Source organism: Arachis stenosperma, chromosome 2 (genome assembly GCF_014773155.1).
Source record: "Arachis stenosperma cultivar V10309 chromosome 2, arast.V10309.gnm1.PFL2, whole genome shotgun sequence".
In the NCBI taxonomy this organism is placed as follows: Eukaryota; Viridiplantae; Streptophyta; class Magnoliopsida; order Fabales; family Fabaceae; genus Arachis; species Arachis stenosperma.
Genome location: NC_080378.1, coordinates 115,780,392 through 115,799,486, shown reverse-complemented (window position 1 = coordinate 115,799,486; position 19,095 = coordinate 115,780,392). Strand labels below are relative to the sequence as shown.

The 19,095-nt window shown below is 33.9% G+C and overlaps 2 protein-coding genes and 1 non-coding gene across 6 annotated transcripts; 1 reads left to right on the top strand and 2 right to left on the bottom strand.

Annotated features, from left to right (window-relative positions):
* Positions 1-771: 771 nt before the first annotated feature.
* On the bottom strand, positions 772-844 carry TRNAA-UGC (transfer RNA alanine (anticodon UGC)). Its single transcript has one exon. It is a non-coding gene; the product is annotated as a tRNA-Ala (tRNA).
* Positions 845-4,778: 3,934 nt separating this feature from the next.
* Positions 4,779-6,690, top strand: LOC130960431 (protein VAPYRIN-LIKE-like). The gene has a single exon (XM_057885825.1). It carries the CDS (start codon positions 5,018-5,020, stop codon positions 6,413-6,415), a length of 1,398 nt encoding a protein of 465 aa, XP_057741808.1. The 5' UTR covers positions 4,779-5,017; the 3' UTR covers positions 6,416-6,690.
* Positions 6,691-9,973: 3,283 nt separating this feature from the next.
* On the bottom strand, positions 9,974-16,701 carry LOC130960945 (protein WHAT'S THIS FACTOR 1 homolog, chloroplastic-like). Of its 4 annotated transcripts, XM_057886501.1 has the most exons (6): positions 16,416-16,701; positions 15,762-15,867; positions 13,733-14,096; positions 11,846-11,931; positions 10,921-11,560; positions 9,974-10,704 (listed from the first exon to the last, which is right to left on the bottom strand). In XM_057886501.1, exons 5-6 carry the CDS (start codon positions 11,541-11,543, stop codon positions 10,158-10,160), a joined length of 1,170 nt encoding a protein of 389 aa, XP_057742484.1. In that variant the 5' UTR covers positions 11,544-11,560; positions 11,846-11,931; positions 13,733-14,096; positions 15,762-15,867; positions 16,416-16,701; the 3' UTR covers positions 9,974-10,157. The 4 variants fall into 4 exon arrangements, with proteins under 4 accessions (XP_057742484.1, XP_057742482.1, XP_057742483.1 ...); XM_057886499.1 differs by having other exon boundaries at positions 13,733-15,867; XM_057886500.1 differs by having other exon boundaries at positions 13,737-15,867.
* Between the last annotated feature and the right edge of the window lie 2,394 nt (positions 16,702-19,095).

Sequence of the window (19,095 nt, the reverse complement as noted above, 5' to 3'; positions counted from 1 at the left end):
AAAATACATTAAATTTTAATTATTTAAGTTTAAATGCAACTAATTTGTGCAGAAATGTTGAAATGGTATTGCTCTTTGGGTCAGTTCACTTCATTGGTATCAATATCATTATTTAATTATTTATCTGAAAGAACAATTTGAAGACTAAGATACTTTAATATTATGCTCACTTATTGTCTTTTAGCTAATATTTACAATATATCATTTTTTTAATGAACATTGCAAATTAAACAAGAATTTAAAACCATTTTTCACATACATCTAATCACATAATACGACATCAATAAAAATAAATACTTTTTACATTAATGCTTGACGATATGAATGGTCATCCAAAAGAACGGTTGTAATTATACGACAATGTCTATATTAAAATTAAACTTATTAAACAAAATAATAGAGGAAAGAAGGTAAAGAGAATAATATAAGCAATATCCAAAAAAAGCACTCACTTGATTCATGTGTTTTCTAAATTGACTAAAGAAAATCCAAAATAGTAGAGGCTTTGTTGAGTATTTGTTTGGAAAATTGGAAGAGAATATCTACATTGCTATGAACCATGCATCATTATCATTATAATACTTAGAAGACAGAAAACCCTTGTGCCATTTTTCTTCTTTGTAAAATTTGTATTGTTCTGCTGTTCCACTAGTTACCAAAAAAGAATCGCATAGAATGGTTGTAATAATAATAAGAAATGATTATAGATATTTTAGTATAGAAGTTAAATGAGATTATCTCTTATGTCAACAGAAAATTTCATATATAAAATGGAGATGCGGGGGATCGAACCCCGTGCCTCTCGCATGCAAAGCGAGCGCTCTACCATTTGAGCTACATCCCCAGATGCTGAGACTTTCTAAAATAAAATATTTTGATAAAATAAAAAATAAAAACTTAATCATCATTAAATTAAAATAACAGGATTTAATATGATAAAAAAAATTATAAATTTAATGATATTAATTCTTATTTTATCACTTGATAAATTTCTTTGTATGAGAAGTTCTTTTTTTTGTGTTGAAGTTTTTTTTTGTTATAGCATTTGTATTTCTGGTTTATTGTGTTCTAAGTAGATTCTTTGTTTTTTTCTTTACCTCTTTTTTTTTTTGGTTTACTTTTCTTTACCTCTTTGTCAGCCTTTGGTGAAATGCTAAACTTCAAAAGCCAAGAGCCCAAGAGACATGACAGACAAAAAAAAGAAAATTTCGTACGCAGCTTCAACAAAAAACAAACCCAATGTTAATTATAGGTAGCCCAAATAAAATGAAGAACATGGAAAACCGAAACAATTTTAAACTAAACAACAAATCCTGACCCAAAAAAAAAACTAAACAACAAAGCCCTTGACCAAAAACATTATAAACAACAAAGCCTTATAAGTTAAAACAACAAAAAGTTAACAAGTAGGATTAGCCTCGTATGGTAAATCATGTGCCTCTTAATACGCTGCATCCGATCCTTTAGTGTTGTGTAGGTAAGTGTGTAATGTGAGTGTGTAGTAATACCTCGGATTAAGGGTTAATTTATTAGTCCGTTTAATCAACTGTGTTTGAATCACTTTCTTTTATCTGTATATAGTCCCCGGACATGTTAATTGAAGACTATGAAATTGATAACTAGGTTGATTTCCATCGCTGCCCAAGTCAAAAATTTTCACAAGAATACAAACTCTACTTGAATCTCTTCCACCAAAATAAAACTTGAGAAGATAGTTCCAATATCAAATGTTATGCGCCTAGATTGGCAAAAAACAGAGCCAATAATTGCACTTTTCTTTTTTTGAAAAAAAAAATGGACTTCACCAAAGGCTCTAATATTTGGAGGAAAAAAACACCCACACTAACTCAATAAACAAGAGCAAAAATATATATAAGAAAAGTCTAGGAGACCAGCAAATTTGTTAAAATTTGATGAGTACTTAGCTAGTAAAATAAAAATGAGTAATTCTTCAGCATTAGATAAAATCTCACACCATTAAATACACTATTGATAGCTAATTGATGACTACAATTCACAAAATCTGCTGACCCCTAGCACTCCTCATATATATATATATATATATATATATATATATATATATAGAGAGAGAGAGAAAAATAGAGAAAAAAAAATATATTAGTCGCTGTACTAAAACAGCCTTTAGATTCCAATTACATTTGTAAAATTGGAAAAAATGTGTTATGTTAGTCTCTTAATTTTTTATCTATTGAGTAACTCATCACGTTATTAGAGACTAACGTAATACTTTTTTATTAATATCAAAAACATAATTAATGCAGTTAAAATTTTATAAAATATTTTAATGTATATGACCAATTTCAAAAATTACTTTATAACTTAACTCATAAAGTACCTAAATGAAAATTACCATGGCAATGAAATACTAAAGAATATGGCAAGGTAGATGGGGTGAGACGATAATGCGTTAGGCATACATGCAAATTAAGAAATTGGGTCATAAATTCACGGGATACCAGTGCAAACTTTTGAAATTGATGACTGTGGTTGAACTCATCGTATAGTTGAAACAAAATATAATATGGTAAAGAAACATTCATACATACGTGCTTTCTTCTATATATATATCCCTCCATTTTTACATTTTAACATTTTTATGTATTGATCATTTTTCACATTATTTGAATTTAATCATTTTCTTCTATTTTTACACTTCTAATTATTTTTCTTCTTAATATTCTCTTCTCATTAATTTCAATATTAGGTGGACTTTGTGGTCTATATATAATAATTCATGTCATTATTGAATATTATGAAATGAATTTAATATTGATAATAAATAATTCAAAAAAGGTATTTTTTGGAATAAACCACCCAAATTCAAATCGTTACGTTAAATAAGTTATTAATTAATAATGTGCCAATTCGTAATACATCAGGTCAAACAAATAAGATTTATTAGGAGACTCTTGATATTTTATACGATGGAAAACATATCGCGTGTTAATATCATATTATAAATCATACTTTGGAAAGGAAACAAAAAAAACTAACACAAATTATAAATAAAATATCGTGCAAATTCAGTTAAAGAAAAATGTAGCAACCACAAGAGTCAAGACATTCTATATTACATAGCCACCAAGGACCTATATATTATTTAGGAATTTAGACCGTCTGTTTCTTAGTCAATTTATGAATGGCTTAAGGCTTAATTAAGCAGGCCATTGAAGACTTATTTGAAGATAATATGATATTCTCAAAGTTCTAGTTTCTTCAAAAATGTCAGCTTAATTGCTATTGCTTTCATTTCATCATCTTTATTAATGTACAATAAATTAAAATACTAACAAACTCTTATATGGCAATTTAAAATTGTTACAGCAACACTTGTGTGTTATGTTACACAATAAGGTGGATGATATGTTTTGAATTTTTTTTTATGGGTTTTCATAATATCCTCCGGCACAACAGGACAATGATTAATCTATCGAAAATTGGAACTCTATTTAAGGGTTTGTTATCGACCAATTAGTTACTGCATGCACAAGATAAATTTTGAACTCCTAATATTTATTTAAGCGGACTATTGAACTAATCCCTAAACTAATCCAATTTATTTCATGTTTTGATATTATTCCTTTCACTTTAGTAGTTTGATTTTTATTTGAATTAAACATCATGGTGCAATTTTTTTATGACTAAAACTTACAAGTAAATGACGCATGGTTGCTGATTACGACCACATTATAAATTATTTTCATAAAATGTTTCTCCGAAGTTGTAGCCATTATAATCCAAATATAATAGAGTTGGTATTTGTATTCACATATGGCCAAAAACAGTATACATAACAGAATATCTTTTGAAGGTTATATTAGATTCCTTGTCTTCACTTGGCACAAAACGTGCTAGCGAGATTGTTAGTTCATGTTATGATAATAAAATCAACCTAGTGGAGATTTTGCATAGTAAAATATTCTATTACAGTTGAATTGGTTCTGATCTTTTAACTTACACTACCCACCATTTTACCTTGTCTTTGCTCTGTCCACTTGGTCAACAACAATAGCATCCTACTGTATACATTAGAGAAAAAAATATATTAAACGGGCATTTTTTTTTTATTTTTTTTTTATTTTTTTTTTATTTTGTGAAAATAAAAAAGTATAATATTATTAGTTTACTATTTTTTTCTTTCAAAAAATCTTAAAAATAGAAAATATTAAAAAAATACAAATACAAATCAAATACACCTTAAGTCCTTAAGTGTCTGGGTATTTGAGTATATATATATATATATATATATATATAATTTAATTTTTTTAAATAAGAAAGACACTTTAAATCCGAATTAAAATATTAAATATAATTCAAAATTCTAATATTAGTAGTAATAAATACTTAAATATTATATGAGTTTAATTTTAATATACTAATATAAAAAATTATTTGATTAAATTCATGCATTTAGACTTTACATGTTTAAGTAATTATGTAAAACTTTCTTAGATTAAAATTATATAAAAATTAAATTGATATTATATATCTTATTATTTAAAAAATTTAGAATATTTGTGTGTTGGCATTTGAGGTTGAGAATATGTATTGATATGACATATATCCATGGATGGCATCCTCATATTGGTCTTCACACGCAACACACACAAACACCATCCAACTTCATTTTCTCATTGTCAATGCACCCTTTTCCCACACTTTTCCTATCACCATCAAACCATAAGCTGATAAGCAACAGGCATGCTACAACAATACAAACGTATATATATTATTAATCAAAACCAGTCCAATAGATATAAACAATCAACCATAAACCAGAAATAAAATAACATAAAAATAAAGAAAGAAAACAAGGGCCTCCATTGCTGCAAGCACACTTTTTTCTCATCCAATGATCCAATTCATTGACTCAAATCCCCCCGACACACAAACACCATATAAACTCACACAACAATAACATAAAACAACAATTTCTCCATAAATTCTTAATCTCAACAACACAATCTACAAACTCAAAATCCTCAAATCCAACAACATGGATAGGCTTGTGAAACCAGACAGAAATGAAGTGGAAGTTGTGTTCATCAAGTCACAAAAGTGCAGCTCCACTTTCAAGCTCACAAACCTAATGCACACAATGACAGTGGCAGTGTCACTAACAACAACAAACCCATCAATCTTTTCAATCAATAAACCCTTTTCCATAATCCCACCACTCTCATCATCCAATTACACTCTCCAACTCACTCATCACCACCACCCACCACTCTCCGACCCTCCTGATGCCGTCACCGTCCGCACCGCCATGCTTCCCGTCGGAAAGGCCCACCATGACGACCTCCGCCGCCTCTTCTCCAAGCCTGGCCCCCACGTCTTCCGCGACGCCGTTTTGACCATCTCCCTCGTCGGACCCACCGTCGCCGAATTCCTCATCACCACCCACCATACCCAAATCCCCGAAAGCTTCAAGCTTTTCACCAATTCACTATCCCAATGCACAAAGCCCCAACTTACGAACCTTATAAAACCCGCAATTGAACAAAGAAACGTAGAAACCGTAGCCGTTTTGATCAAAGCCGGCGCGAACCCTAATTTCAGAGACTCAACGGGAAAATCCTTAATCCCTTACGCGATTCGGCACGGGAATTTCGATATTCTGAAGCTTCTGGTAGACTCTGGAACCCGAATTGAAAACTCGGTTGACCTAGTTCTTCACGAAGCCGCGGCGATGAACAGAATCGATTTCATGGAGCTTCTATTGGACTCTTTCCGTGACGAATTGGACGTGAATTTAGTGAATCATAACGGCGAAACGCCGATTCATGTGGCTGCGATTCACGACAACGTCGAAGCAATCGAGTTCAGCGTTTCCATCGGCGTAAACCCTAACGCCGTCGACATTAACGGCTCCACGGCGCTTCACTTTGCAGCTTATAACGGGAACTTAAACGCCGTTGAGTGTTTGTTAGAATGCTCGAACGTGAAATACGTTAAGAATCGGTTCGGGAAAACGGCGTTTTCTTTAACCGAAGAGAATAAGCACTTTCACTTAGCCGAAATGCTGCGTTTCGGTGACTTGGTATTCCGCGCTGCGAGGGTGGACGATGTTCACGCGCTGAAGAGGTTGTTGGGAGAAGGCGCGTGGGTCAATCGGAGGGACCAGAATGGGTGGACGGCGCTGCATTGGGCTGCGTTTAAGGGTCGGATTAAGAGCGTGAAGGTGTTGGTTGATCATGGCGCGTGGGTTGACGCGGTTGATGATGCAGGTTACACTCCGTTACATTGTGCTGTTGAGGCAGGGCACTTGCAAGTTGCTATTTTGCTTATTGGTCATGGTGGGTCCCAAGTTAGCCTTAAGAGCTTCCAAGGTGTTGTTGCAACTCTTGATTTGGATTCTCTTGAAAAACATGTTACTCTTAGATCATCATCATAAATTCTTAGATATTTTTTTTTTTTTGAAAGGGTTGGAATAATGGCACAAAATTTTTGTATGGATTAGCTATGTATGTAATTTTGTACACTAAATTTTCATCCATGAAAAATTTTGTTTCATTTCTCACTTATAACCAAATATCTAAATGTGTTTAGAGTAAGAAAATGATGTACACTCTTGTAATTTGGTATATCAATTTTGTAAATTGTTGTTTTTGGGATATTTTTAGGATATGTTTACAAGTTTTGATTTTGTAGGAAAGGGAAATATTTGAATTGTATGATGGACTAAGATTTATACTTCATTTTGTTCTATTTTCTTCCAATTTTATAACTGTTACATATTTTTAGTGCTTTGAGTAAAAAATACTCTCTTTTCTCTTCTCATTTGTTAATCTCTAATTCTCTATACAAACCTTATGAACGAGATAGTGAAATGATTAGAGAATTAATAAGTGAGCTCTTTAACACTAATAGTATATAATGAATGAATTACAATACAAGAGGTGGTTCAATATTTTAAGTGCACTTAAGAATTTCTTATTGGTTTTTTTCTTTTACCTTTTGAATACAATCAATTAGTTTAATTAATGAAAAATATAGTGTAATATTTTTATAGTCATAATTGATAACATATAATAACTATAAAGAGAAAGGGATATCATATATAAGTTGAATTCAAGAGGGGACCTCTTCAGTTTTCTTTGTAAATTTTATCCTAAGTATGGTAGTTGATGAAATAAGGAATTTTGTTAGAGCTACTATAGATTTTTTATTTTTTTGGGTCATGGCAGAGCTACTATAGAGTTTAATAACACTGGCCAAAAACTGATACAATGCTCTCTTAGATCCATGACCTCTTCATTGTTAAAACTTAAAACCATTTTCATATCTTGATTTTTGGGGATTGTTATTCTCCACTATTTGAAAATTAAAGCCCTAATGTTGAGCCTAGTTCTAAATATATTTTTAGTCCATTGTGAATTTATGCTCTTAGCTAAAACTTCCTTAGCTTGATTGTAATTTGTTTTCAGGTAACAGCTGACTATTATATAAAAAAAAAATGTTGAAAACTTTGTTAGATAGACAATAGTTTTTGTGAACAATATGAGTAATGGACTCTAAAATTAGCCCAATAAAATAAAAATATACTACACCCTAAAATTATTCACCTAAATCTTAATATTAGGATAACCATCCGGACACCTAATGAATTGAAGGAAATGGATCCTCTCCAGTTTTTTCAACACTTGACAAAATACAGTGTAATCTCTCACCTTTGATTTTAATAGTGGGACCAGAAATAAATAAGAGAGAGTATGATGAATGGTTATATTAAACACTACACACCATCCAGTTTTTTATTCACTGGAGAGGATCCATTCCTATGAATTGAATATCTAATATATCCATTGTTCACATTATTTAATATTTTTATTATCTATCTATATTTTTCTTGAGTCTAATGGAATAACTTATTTGTAATATTATTCATGTACAATATATATATATATATATATATATATATATATATATATATATATATATATATATATATATATAGTTTAAAACTTTATTTTGGATTTTGGAACCCTAGAAATAATATCACTTGATTTTAAGCTTTTTAAAGAGATTGTAACTCAATACTAAAATAAATTTTCAAGCGTATTACGAGGCTATAAAAGAATTAAAAAGGAAAAAAATGGAAGGGGTGGGGGAGGATAATTTAGTATAGAATTTTTTATTTTTTTGTTTCTCATAATTTTTTATAGGTGAATTTTTATCCAGCTCTCTCTAAAATAATATGTAAATTATTCTCTATGTTATGTCACATCTTAATTGGATATTTGTTTTTAATTTGAGTTACTATCTTAACCATAGTTAGATTATATTATAATTAAATTTTTAAAAAGGATAAATGTATAATTTATTAAAAGATTAAAAACTAATTTTTTTAATTTTCCAAATCACGTAAACAGTGGCTCTAATCCTAAATTCTTCTTTCTCGTTTTCTCTCAATGTCACTCAACAACTCTTTCTCACGAGTCAACCTCTCTCGAAGTCTCGAACGGCCGAACTCCAAAGTCCAGAAGTCACGATCGCGTCTGTGGCTCCTGGTTTACGTCGTCGCGTCCTCGTCCGTCGCTGCTGTCACCCTTGGCCAAAGTCTGATTCGCCGTGCTTGGACAAGTTGGTTTTCTTTCTTCTCTGTGTTCTTGAAACTCCCTATCAATTTTTTTAATTATTCAGTTGGCTTATAATTTGATTACGGTCAACGAGACAATGCTACTTGGGAGGCTCAACGAGGATGAATGAATGGGGGAAGAACGAAAGGCCGAAAGCCATGGCAAAGGATTAATATACATCTTTTGAAAATGATTTGGGGAAAAAGTCATATTTTAATTTTTAATACTTTAAAAAATTGTATAATTATTCATTTTAAAAATTAATTTAATCATAAAATAGTCTAACCATGATTAACCTAATAACCAATTAATAAGTGACACATCTCATAGGATAAATTACATGTTACTTTATAAAATGTACGGTAGAATTCACCTCTTCATTAATTAAAAATAAAGGCATTGTATATATTTATAGCCACACTAAGGGACTTTTTACAATCTAGATCAACAATCAAGTTTAAATTAAATCTACATTTCTAATCAATTAAAAACTATAGTTTTTAGTTTTGCAAAATTGATGTATAGATTTCATGGTTACTGAGCTATAAGGCTTTTGTGAGCCATTTAGCGGATAGGTAAATAAACTTTTCTATTACGGAAAAAAAACGTTGGTTCAGATGTAGCTTCCAAACACTATGTGAACTTCCAAAAATAAAGTATATATCATGTTCTCATGATATATGATCATTACAAGCCACTGATATGATACTTAAAATAGAAATAAGTACTCAATTTGTTTCATAATATCTGTTCTAATATCCATATAAAAAGACAAATTTTATTTAATAATATATTTACTACCTTTCTTAGAAATTACATTGCTATTATTAGAGTAAATATGGAAAAAAGAAATCAATGCTACATAAGATATTTTAATATGTTAAAAATTACAAATGGAGATATTACGAAATGGATGAAATATGGAAAGAAAACGACCATGGTGATGATTGTGATGTGCAGACGTGGTTCCCTTCAATTAGGTAATGGTTTTGATTTGGCATATAAATCTCGAAAGTTTGGATAAAATTGAAACGTGAATGAATGTGCTCTAATTTACAAATTTGTAATGGAGGTAAGGTGAAAACAAGAAAGATTTGGTACATGGTTTATATTACCCTAACATGGAGACACTCAGCACCTAACCCATTTCTTGGCCTTAAGCCAAGTTTGGTTATTGGGCTAAAGATAACCAATTTAATCAAGGACCTAACACTTATTTTAACTCCATAAAAAGAATATGTAATGTTATAAGAGGAATACTGTAATTTTATCTTTTTTGCTACAACATATAAATTTCAATGTTAGTTTCTACATATGCAATATTTGTGCAATATTTGTGCTTTCTGAAAATCCAAACTCAACGGAACTAACTCTTGTCAAAAAAATAAAACTAGTGGTTAGTTCACTAGTCTGCTTAAGTGTTAAAAGGTTCCAATCTTGCCTTATGCATATGACAACTCATTGGCAAGCGGCAAAATATTAAATGGAGCTCCGATCCGCAGCGGATTAGTCATTGCCCTGCCGGATTAAGAGATACGTGGACAACCAAAAAAACTACTAAACAATGGCCCCTATAGAACTGTTGCTGTTGCACAGATCCATATTTGTTCTACCAGAGAGGGCCGCAAACTTATCATTAAACCGTAACAAAGGACACTTATCTATCAAGTTTGAACCAAGGTATGCATCTTTGAGGAAGACCGTACTTCTCACACCTTTATTTGTAAGGTAAAATATCCCATGATGCTTTATCAAGCAAAGCAGCAACTTAGACGGCAAACGACACTCGGCCTGAAATGCATCCAGCTGCACAGATGTCATCCTTTTCTCCATGGTCAAGCTAAGGAGCTCATGAATCACAGCCACAGCACGCTTTCGGGTTTCCAGAGCAGTAGGGTCAAGCCTCCTTGCATTCAAGTAAGGAGAAGGAAAATCCATCCTCTGCCACCTCTCAAGATTCTCAAGGTAACTAACGTTCGGCCTAAAACCAGGAGGGAAATTCATTTTGAAAGCAAAGAGACCCATATAGTTGCCATCTTTTGAAATCCTTACTTTTATCCGAACCCCACTTTGGTTCGCGCTCAGAACTCCTTCCTGTGCCAACCTAAGTGATAATTGGATTAGCTAGCTGATGTGTGCTTAAAATAAATTCTAATCAAACCATTACTATGCTATTTTGGTTAGTTAATTTATGTAGTTGGTGCCGCTAATAATGAAAATGTTATCAAGAGCAAGCATCACAGCTTTCTTTCAAACGAAAAGCAAATTCTTTTCACCTTCAAAATCGATGAAAAGCAATAATGCACAAATGAGCAAGTACCTAGCTTCCCTGGCAGTGACAGCTAATGAGGAGTCCCAATCCTCCAACTCAAGGCAATCCTTCCCAGCAACACGCTTCACTGAAAAAAAATGAGGGTACTTAGGAACCAAAGACTCCCTGAAATCACAGGGCAAGCCCAATTCAGGCCCAACAAACTCAAGAGTCTGCAGGGGTACCCGGCAATCAACAGACAGCATCAGCAACTTCCTAAGATTATTAACCAAGAGGGGCTCCATCAGGGCCTTGGCTTGGGCTTCCTCCTGGGCAACACTCTGGGCCTTAAGGGTGAGGGACACGGAAGGAGGTGATCCGGAGACACAGAAGATGGTCGGGTACCTTTCAATGAGGGCCATGAAGTCCCATTTGCGGACAAAGCCAACATTCTTCTCAAGGTCCCGGAGGAGGAGGGACTGGGTCTTGTGGGATTGGATGATGGAGGAGAGCTCCAGAATGAGGGAGGGCTTCTTACGAAGCTCCATCACCCTGTCGAGATCAGAAACCCGGTGGTAGACCTTCTTCTTGGGCCTGCTTCCACCACTTGATTTCTGCCGAGTATGTAGAAGCCATATGGGGGAACACTGGAAGTGGCCATGGGAGCTTCGGAATGAAGCATGGCGAAGCATCAACAGGATCTGGCCGACTACAAAAAGGTTTTTGTGGGGGGTTAGAAACAAAGAAAAGATCTTCACCGTAATGAAATGATGAAGCAAAATGAAATCACAAAGTCAATGTGCCACATTTGAATTCAATCTCAATACACTTTCCATATAAAACTATGCACTATTGTCATACAAATAAACAGTGAAGAATATAGTCGGATATTTAAATGACATTGTGAAACTCTTTTACCTGAGCACCTATATATATATATATATATATATATATATATATATAGGTGCTCAGCTAAGTATAAGAAAAAACACACCTTATCTTGTCTCCGGAAAAATCTGCCAAGTCCCAAGGCCAAATGTGATTGCTCCAAGTAGAACAGCAACCATCTAGATAATTTTCCTTCCAGAATAAATAAAATAAAATTAATGAGTTTAAAAGAAGGTTGGATCTTTGTGATCACAAATTCAGCATTGCAAAAAACAATATTGAATGAACAAATAAAGAATCAATAGAAGGCATAAAATATTACATATCCTAATGTATAAAAAAACTGGTCAATACAAAAAACTTCCACCATTATGTATCAATCAACCTAAGTATCAACTCATTTCTATTTTCAATGTTGAAAAATTGATTCTAATTATAAGTCAACTTCCACACTTCAAATTGATGCCTAGATTTTCTTATGGAATAAGCAAAACCATGCTAATAGTAACACCATAACTTTATTTGGTCAACATTCCTCCTATGATATGCTGAACTTTATCGCCTTAATTTTAACCTATTACACATGGAATATTAATAATTCTTCATAAGTGATACTGATTTGAAACTTATTTTAAGCTGCTCCTGTTCCCCCATTATCTACTTTGCGAGTTGGTTAGTTCTTAGTCCCTACCTCTCTTCAAGTCAGGTATCCAAATTGTTTCCCTTCAAATTTGCAACCCACCATTCCTCCCTTATCAACTTCCTCTCCTGTATCTTGTATTATGGAAATTACACAAAGTGATGCTACATCTTTTTTAACTACTTAAAATAGAAACATTATTACAAGTATGCAAGTACTGTACTTAATACCTGCAGTCACCATAAACATAACACCATCACAACTAACAAAGATAAAAAATATACACGGAAATAATCAAGGTTGCGAGAACCGGACCGGTCAATAAACCGGTGAGGTCACTGGTTTAATGGTTCACTGGTTCGACCGGGGTTCAACCGGGGTTCAACCGGTTTAATTAAATATTAAATAAAATTATTAAAAAACCTAAAAATAATTTTAAATATATAAATTCAATAATTTCTAACTTATTAAAATTTAAAATTTCACATAATAAATTATCCATTACTTAATATTAGAAGTTCACAAACAACTTCAAACATCAAAGTTTATAACTAAACAAAAAAAATGCACATAATGACAAACTCATAATGACAAACCCATAAACAATGCAAACATAACAGCAACACTTCTTCCATGACCTTCAAGTGGGGCGGAAAATGAAGATTATTAGTTACATCAGCTTATGATGCAAGCATAATGCCAATTCAACATCTTGTATTTTAGATAATTGTATATAGTTTCTTCAGGATATTATAGGTATTATAAAATGTTGACAAAATTGAAGTTATCAAATAAGAGAAAGTATTGTGAAGATAACTCCTTTTGCTACTCAAAATACAAATGTCAGTGCAGGGGAATATAAAGAAACCTAGTGATGTGATAAGGTCACTTTTCAGCTTGCTTTACTCATCTGCATATTGAACATATTTTCAATGAATTATAGTACCATGATATGACAAAAGTGTGGATGTCATAAGCCTTAATCACCTCAAGTTCTTTCCACTGGCAATTTAAACCAAATTTTGTTGTGGATGACAATAGTATCATATGCTTTTGCTTCATGTCTAAATTGTTAATAACTACAACACCAGCAGCAGTTTAAATACAACACCAAGAACAACACAGCAAAGATTATTAACAAAAAAATACAGATTATTGTGTAATATAAATTATTAACAATTAATCAATAACACAGCAAAAAGAACAATTATTAACACCATAACAAGAACACAATAACAGCAAAAAACACAGCAAAGAGGATTGCAACAGCACACCATTCCATACCATAACACAGCAAGAACGACTTTTCAATACACAACACAGCAAAAACACACCAAAGAGGAGAGGACTCACCTACCAGAATCTTCAGCGAGCACGGAAGAGCAGATGGAGGTGACCGCGGCAGAGCAGAGGGAGCTGGAGAAATTGCGGCGAGCACGGCAGAGTAGAGGGAGGCGACCACGGCAGAGCAGAGGGGGCTGGAGAAATTGCGGCCAGCACGGCAGAGAAGAGGGATACCTGCGACGAAGGAGAAGGAGGAGCGACCGACCACTAATGGACGACGCACACGAACGGCGGCTGCGGGATGCGGAGGCTGCTGGACGCAGAGGCTGCGGGACGCTGTGGCTACGGGACGCGGTGGCTGCGGGACGCGGTGGCGGTGGGCTGCTCGACTGGTGGTGGTGGGCTGGTGGCTGCAATGGTTCTCAGCTCCTCACTTCTCAGAGAAGAGAGGAGAGATGAGTGGCTGGCTTCAATTGACAATTGGGATTTAGGGTTTTCACTTCAGCTGTTCAGCACTTGCCCTTTTTCTTTTTTTTTTTTTTTTAAATTTTTATACAAAACGGCGACGTTTAGAGGATGCTTTCCGAACCGGAAACCCTCTAAAAAACCGGACGGTTCTACCGGTTTACCGGTTAACCGCCGATTCGACCGATTTTTTACCGGTTTTTTACCAAACGGTTTTTAGATTTACCCGGATTGACTAGTTGACCGGTTTTCGGTTATTCCGGTTGAACCGGCCGGTCCGGTCCGGTTTTCAGAACCATGGAAATAATACATATTATTGGTACAGTAAAAAGAATATTTTATAGAGTAAATTTTGTAATAGGAAAAGAATAATAAATAGGATAATTTACATAAATAAATTGATTGGAGATCAAATTTACACAAATGTTCTGAATAGAAAATGGTTACACATCTGTCCTAAACAAATCTATATAAATCGAATCAGGATAATTCAATTTAAACATTTCCACGTAAATCAAATTAACCTATTCAATTTGGCAAGCATCCAAGTAAATCGAATTAACCCAATTCGATTTACTAAAATAGGAGAGAGAAAGTTCGGTCCCATCATAAATTGAACCAGTGAATTTTGATTTAAAAAAGGCATAGTTATCAAAACCGAATCGGTAATCGATCCAGTTATACGAGTGAGTCACTGGTTCAACCAGTGGATTACTGGTTGAACCAGTTGATCCGACACAATTAAATATAAATATAAAATTAGAAAAAATAAGCTTAAAATTATAAATTCAAAAGCATGTCTTCACAAACACATTAAAAACAAACAAGTATCAATTCCAAGGTTCTGAGAACCAGACCGGTCATCGAACCGCTCTAGTCACGGGTTTACTGGTCCAACCGGTCTAATCGTGGTTCCACCAGAAAAAACCGTTTTAAAATAAAATAATAAATAAATTATAAATAAACATCCTAGAATATAGAAGCAGCTTGTGAGTGACTATTGAAAGATATGCCAATTCAAATAGTACAAAGTGTGAAGATATCAAATAATACCATGATATACTGAAAGAAACCCAATAAACAACACTATAATCGCTATTCCAAGAAGTCCTGAGAGAATGCAAAACTAAATTAAAACAGTAAATCCATAAAGTAACATTTCAAAGAGAGATAACAAGTATATCAATACTCAATACTCTTAATTGTTACTATCCTATTCCGCAACATATGCAAGCTATAATGTACAAATACTTCGTTTCTACTCAAATATCTGTACCATAGGCGTATCTGCATCATATACTATTAAATTAAACTTCCTAATTGTGACTATAGTTTTGATAAAATGGCCGTATTTACATATTCCTATTTGTGCAAAACGGAAGGCAAGACTAGCTTAGCTTTAATTCTCTTACAAGAAACTAGTATAACTTAGAAAACAACACTGATAAAGCCATGAAGATATTCTATTAGTTCCTACTAAACAAAACAATTAGATCAAAACTAAGGGTGAATTTTCAATATTAAGAAATCAACTGTGCTCTTGAATCTCCAATTCAATTATGCCAGTAATCCAAAGAGTTGACTTACTATACAATGAACTAGTGCAGAAATAGAAGGAAAGATGAAGAGGTACCAGAGGGCAGAAAAAGAGTTAGTTTTCTTGTTCCTGCGAGTGTGAGCACGCGCTGACGCTGCGGAAATCCTTTTGCTGGTTCAGATTGCCATTTTCCTTCTCAGTTCTGATAAAGAACATTGACAATTGAGAAAGATGATCAACACAACGCAAGTGAAGAGTGAAGAGTGAACATTGACCCATTGAGAAAGATGATCAACACAGCAGAGCCACAAAACACACAACAGCACACCAGAACCCAGAACCCACAGCAGCAGCACAGCCAGAAAATTAATAGCAGCACAAAATTAATACTACCAACAGCACATTTAGCATTCAGCAACAAAAATTATCATTCAGCAACAAACAGCATTTGATTTGATTTCCATTTTTAGCATTCAGCATCAAACATTACAAAACAGCAACAAGTAATCCCTAATCACAATAAACCTGAAATCAATAAAGCTACACAAAAATTTCAATAATGATTTGATTTCCATTTTTAGCAGCAGCAAGGAAATTTCAGCAAAAATTTCAGGAATTAAAAAAAGAGCAGCAACACATAATCAATTATTTGATTTTCCATTAATCCATTCACAATTTCACATTCAAATATCAGCAAACAGAGCATAAAAGGAAGAGAAGAACCGAAGAAGTGAAAGCAGTGCCACTAACCTTCGACGGAGACACGGACGGCGAGTGGCGACACGGCGGCGAGCTGCTCCAACCTCGAACGGAGAAGCCAGGGAGGACGGGGACAGGGGGAAGGAGGACGCCGAGCTACAAGAGAGGGCCTGGGCTACAAGAGAGGACGCGGAGGCACCGACAGCACGGACGGCGGCGGCACTGCGGCAGAACCGTTGCAGGGAGAACCTAGGGTTTTGGTATGGTGATTTTGAACTTTGCTTCAGAGTTCAGAGGGATTGTGATTCACGAATAGCGGGGCAGGGGGTGTGTTGGGGGAACGGGGTGTGAGTGAGTGAGTGAGGGTAAACGTTGAAGTTTTTTAAAAAAATTAAAAAAATAAAACGGCGCCGTTTATCGAAAACCAGCTAGTTATTCGTCCGGTCCAACCGACCGGTTCTTGGCCAGTTAAACAGTTTTCGAATTGACCGTTATGAGCATCGGATCTGATCTTTTTTTCGTTGGTTCCAATTAGACTGGTTCGACTAACCGATCCGATCCGATTTTCAGAACTATAATCAATTCTTAAACATAGCTAATAATGTAAAAATAGAAAATAAACTAGTCAACTAGTACAAAATACTTGTTCAATTTAAATAAAGAGAGTAAAACATAACACAATAAATAAATCAAATCCAATGAGTAATCTCAATCAGCATGTATATTTTTATCGGACAAATTTAGAACTTGATCAACATTGCCTTCATTTTGATTTGCATCTATATCTTGCATCGCATTGTTATCAACTAATTATACCAAATCAATACTGCCTATGTAAGTATCAACTCAATCAATACTAAGAATTAAATATATTCTTATAGCAACAAATTCAACTCATTGATAATTTTTAACAACAAATTCAACTATGATAATTTTTAGTAACAAAAAAAATTAGCTCCAAAGATAATTTACAGCAGCTAAAACAATTAGCTAAGTGATTATTTCAGCAAGACTGTAACAAATTCAAGGTTCAGTGATAATCAACAACATATTCAACTTAGAGATGATTTTCATCAACTAAAAAATTAGCCCGACGATATTTTCAGCAACAAATTCAACCTATATGATTTTTGGACTCAGTAGGTCTTTCTGAGACAGAAAATGTATTTTCTGCGAAAAAACGTGAAAAACCGCGAACCGACAATCGAACCGGTTCGAGTCTGCCCGGTACTGCGCGAGAGAAGTGAAAACAGTAAAAAACCTTAGAAAAATATTAAAAATGGAAAATCAGGCGTTATTTTTAAAGGTTTGGCCCAAAATCGGGTCGAACGGACTAAAAATACTAACGGGTTGGATTGGACCCAAGCCTAACATATATAAGGATCTATTAATGAACCCAATCAGCAATAACACACTCACAAACACACCATACAGCTGAAAGAAAAAGGGGAAGGGAGAAGAGAAGAAATACTATTCACACCTATGTTCTTTTCACGATATCTCGAGCTACGGTGCTCCGATTCGCGTGCCGTCAGTGGCTACGCGAAGCTCTCACCAAGCCCGTCACAACTATTTAAACATTGTGTTAAGTTTCTGAAGTTTTTCTGCCCAGTTTTCGTGCTCTTGTGAATTTCGAGTTTTAGGATTTGGTTTTGAGTGAGATCTTGTGTTTTGGGTGTTTAGGTACACTCTAGCACTCGATTGCTTGTAATTTTGGCTTCCAAAACTGTTGGTCAAGGTAAGAGCTCTTAAAATCCTTGTGAATTATGTTTAAATTAAAGTCTTAGGTTGATTTGTGATGGTTTATGTGTATTTAGCTTGGTTTTTGTGGGTTTAGGAGCTATTGGAACTTGTTGGTGCTTGTTGAAGTGGAATTGAAAGCTTGGATTGTGGTTAAAAATAATTTTGGTGCTTAATTTGGATTTAAAGACATATTGGAAATCGGCCAAAGTATGGTTTCGGTTTCCTCTATGTAGTATATAATATTCATGGACACTTAGACTAGTGACCTATATGATAGGTTTGAATTATAATGGTTAATGAGTTGTTGAATATTGATATATGATGATTTATTATGGATTGATGATGATGATTGATTGTGTGAATTGAAAAGTGAATAGTGATAATATATTTAATGTTGAGATTGATAAAATGGTAATGTGGTTGGAAAAATGTGGAAGGGGATTGATTATAATGTAATATATGTGATATTGAGGTCGAGAATAATATGTGAAGGAAAAATATGGTAAGTTGGGTGTAATATGACACAAAGGATAAATTTTGGTGAAAAATGGACTTTGAAATGGCTTTAGTTGGTTTTGGTTGGTTTAAGTTGTAAAATTGAGAAATTTGGTAAATTGTGAACTTTTGGTAAAAATGGAATTTTGGTAAATTTTGTCTGATCATAACTTTTGCCTTAGTTTTCAAAATTGGTTGAAAATTGTATGAAATTAAAGCTTATTGAAAACTCTTCAAAACGATATAAAGTTTGTAAGATTTGGAATTTTGAAGAGGAAGTTATGATCAAACAATGTTTGGTATTAAAATCTGAAAATCTGCAAAGTTGCAGAATTTTGGGATTTCTGGTATGTGCGCACGCACACCTCTACGAAAATTTTTACTTGTGCGTACGCACACGTAGAGGCAAGCAATCTGTTTACAGCGCTAGCACAGCTTGTGCGCGCACATACCCAATGAGGAATTGCAACCTGTGCGTACGCACAACCCTACG

Coding starts and splice junctions, on each gene's coding strand:
- LOC130960431 (XM_057885825.1), top strand. CDS start 5,018: ATGGATAGGCTTGTGAAACCAGACAGAAATGAAGTGGAAGTTGTGTTC.
- LOC130960945 (XM_057886499.1), bottom strand. CDS start 11,543: ATGCTTCGCCATGCTTCATTCCGAAGCTCCCATGGCCACTTCCAGTGT. Junction 10,705..10,920: donor GTCACTGCCAGGGAAGCTAG/GTACTTGCTCAT, acceptor ATTATCACTTAG/GTTGGCACAGGAAGGAGTTC.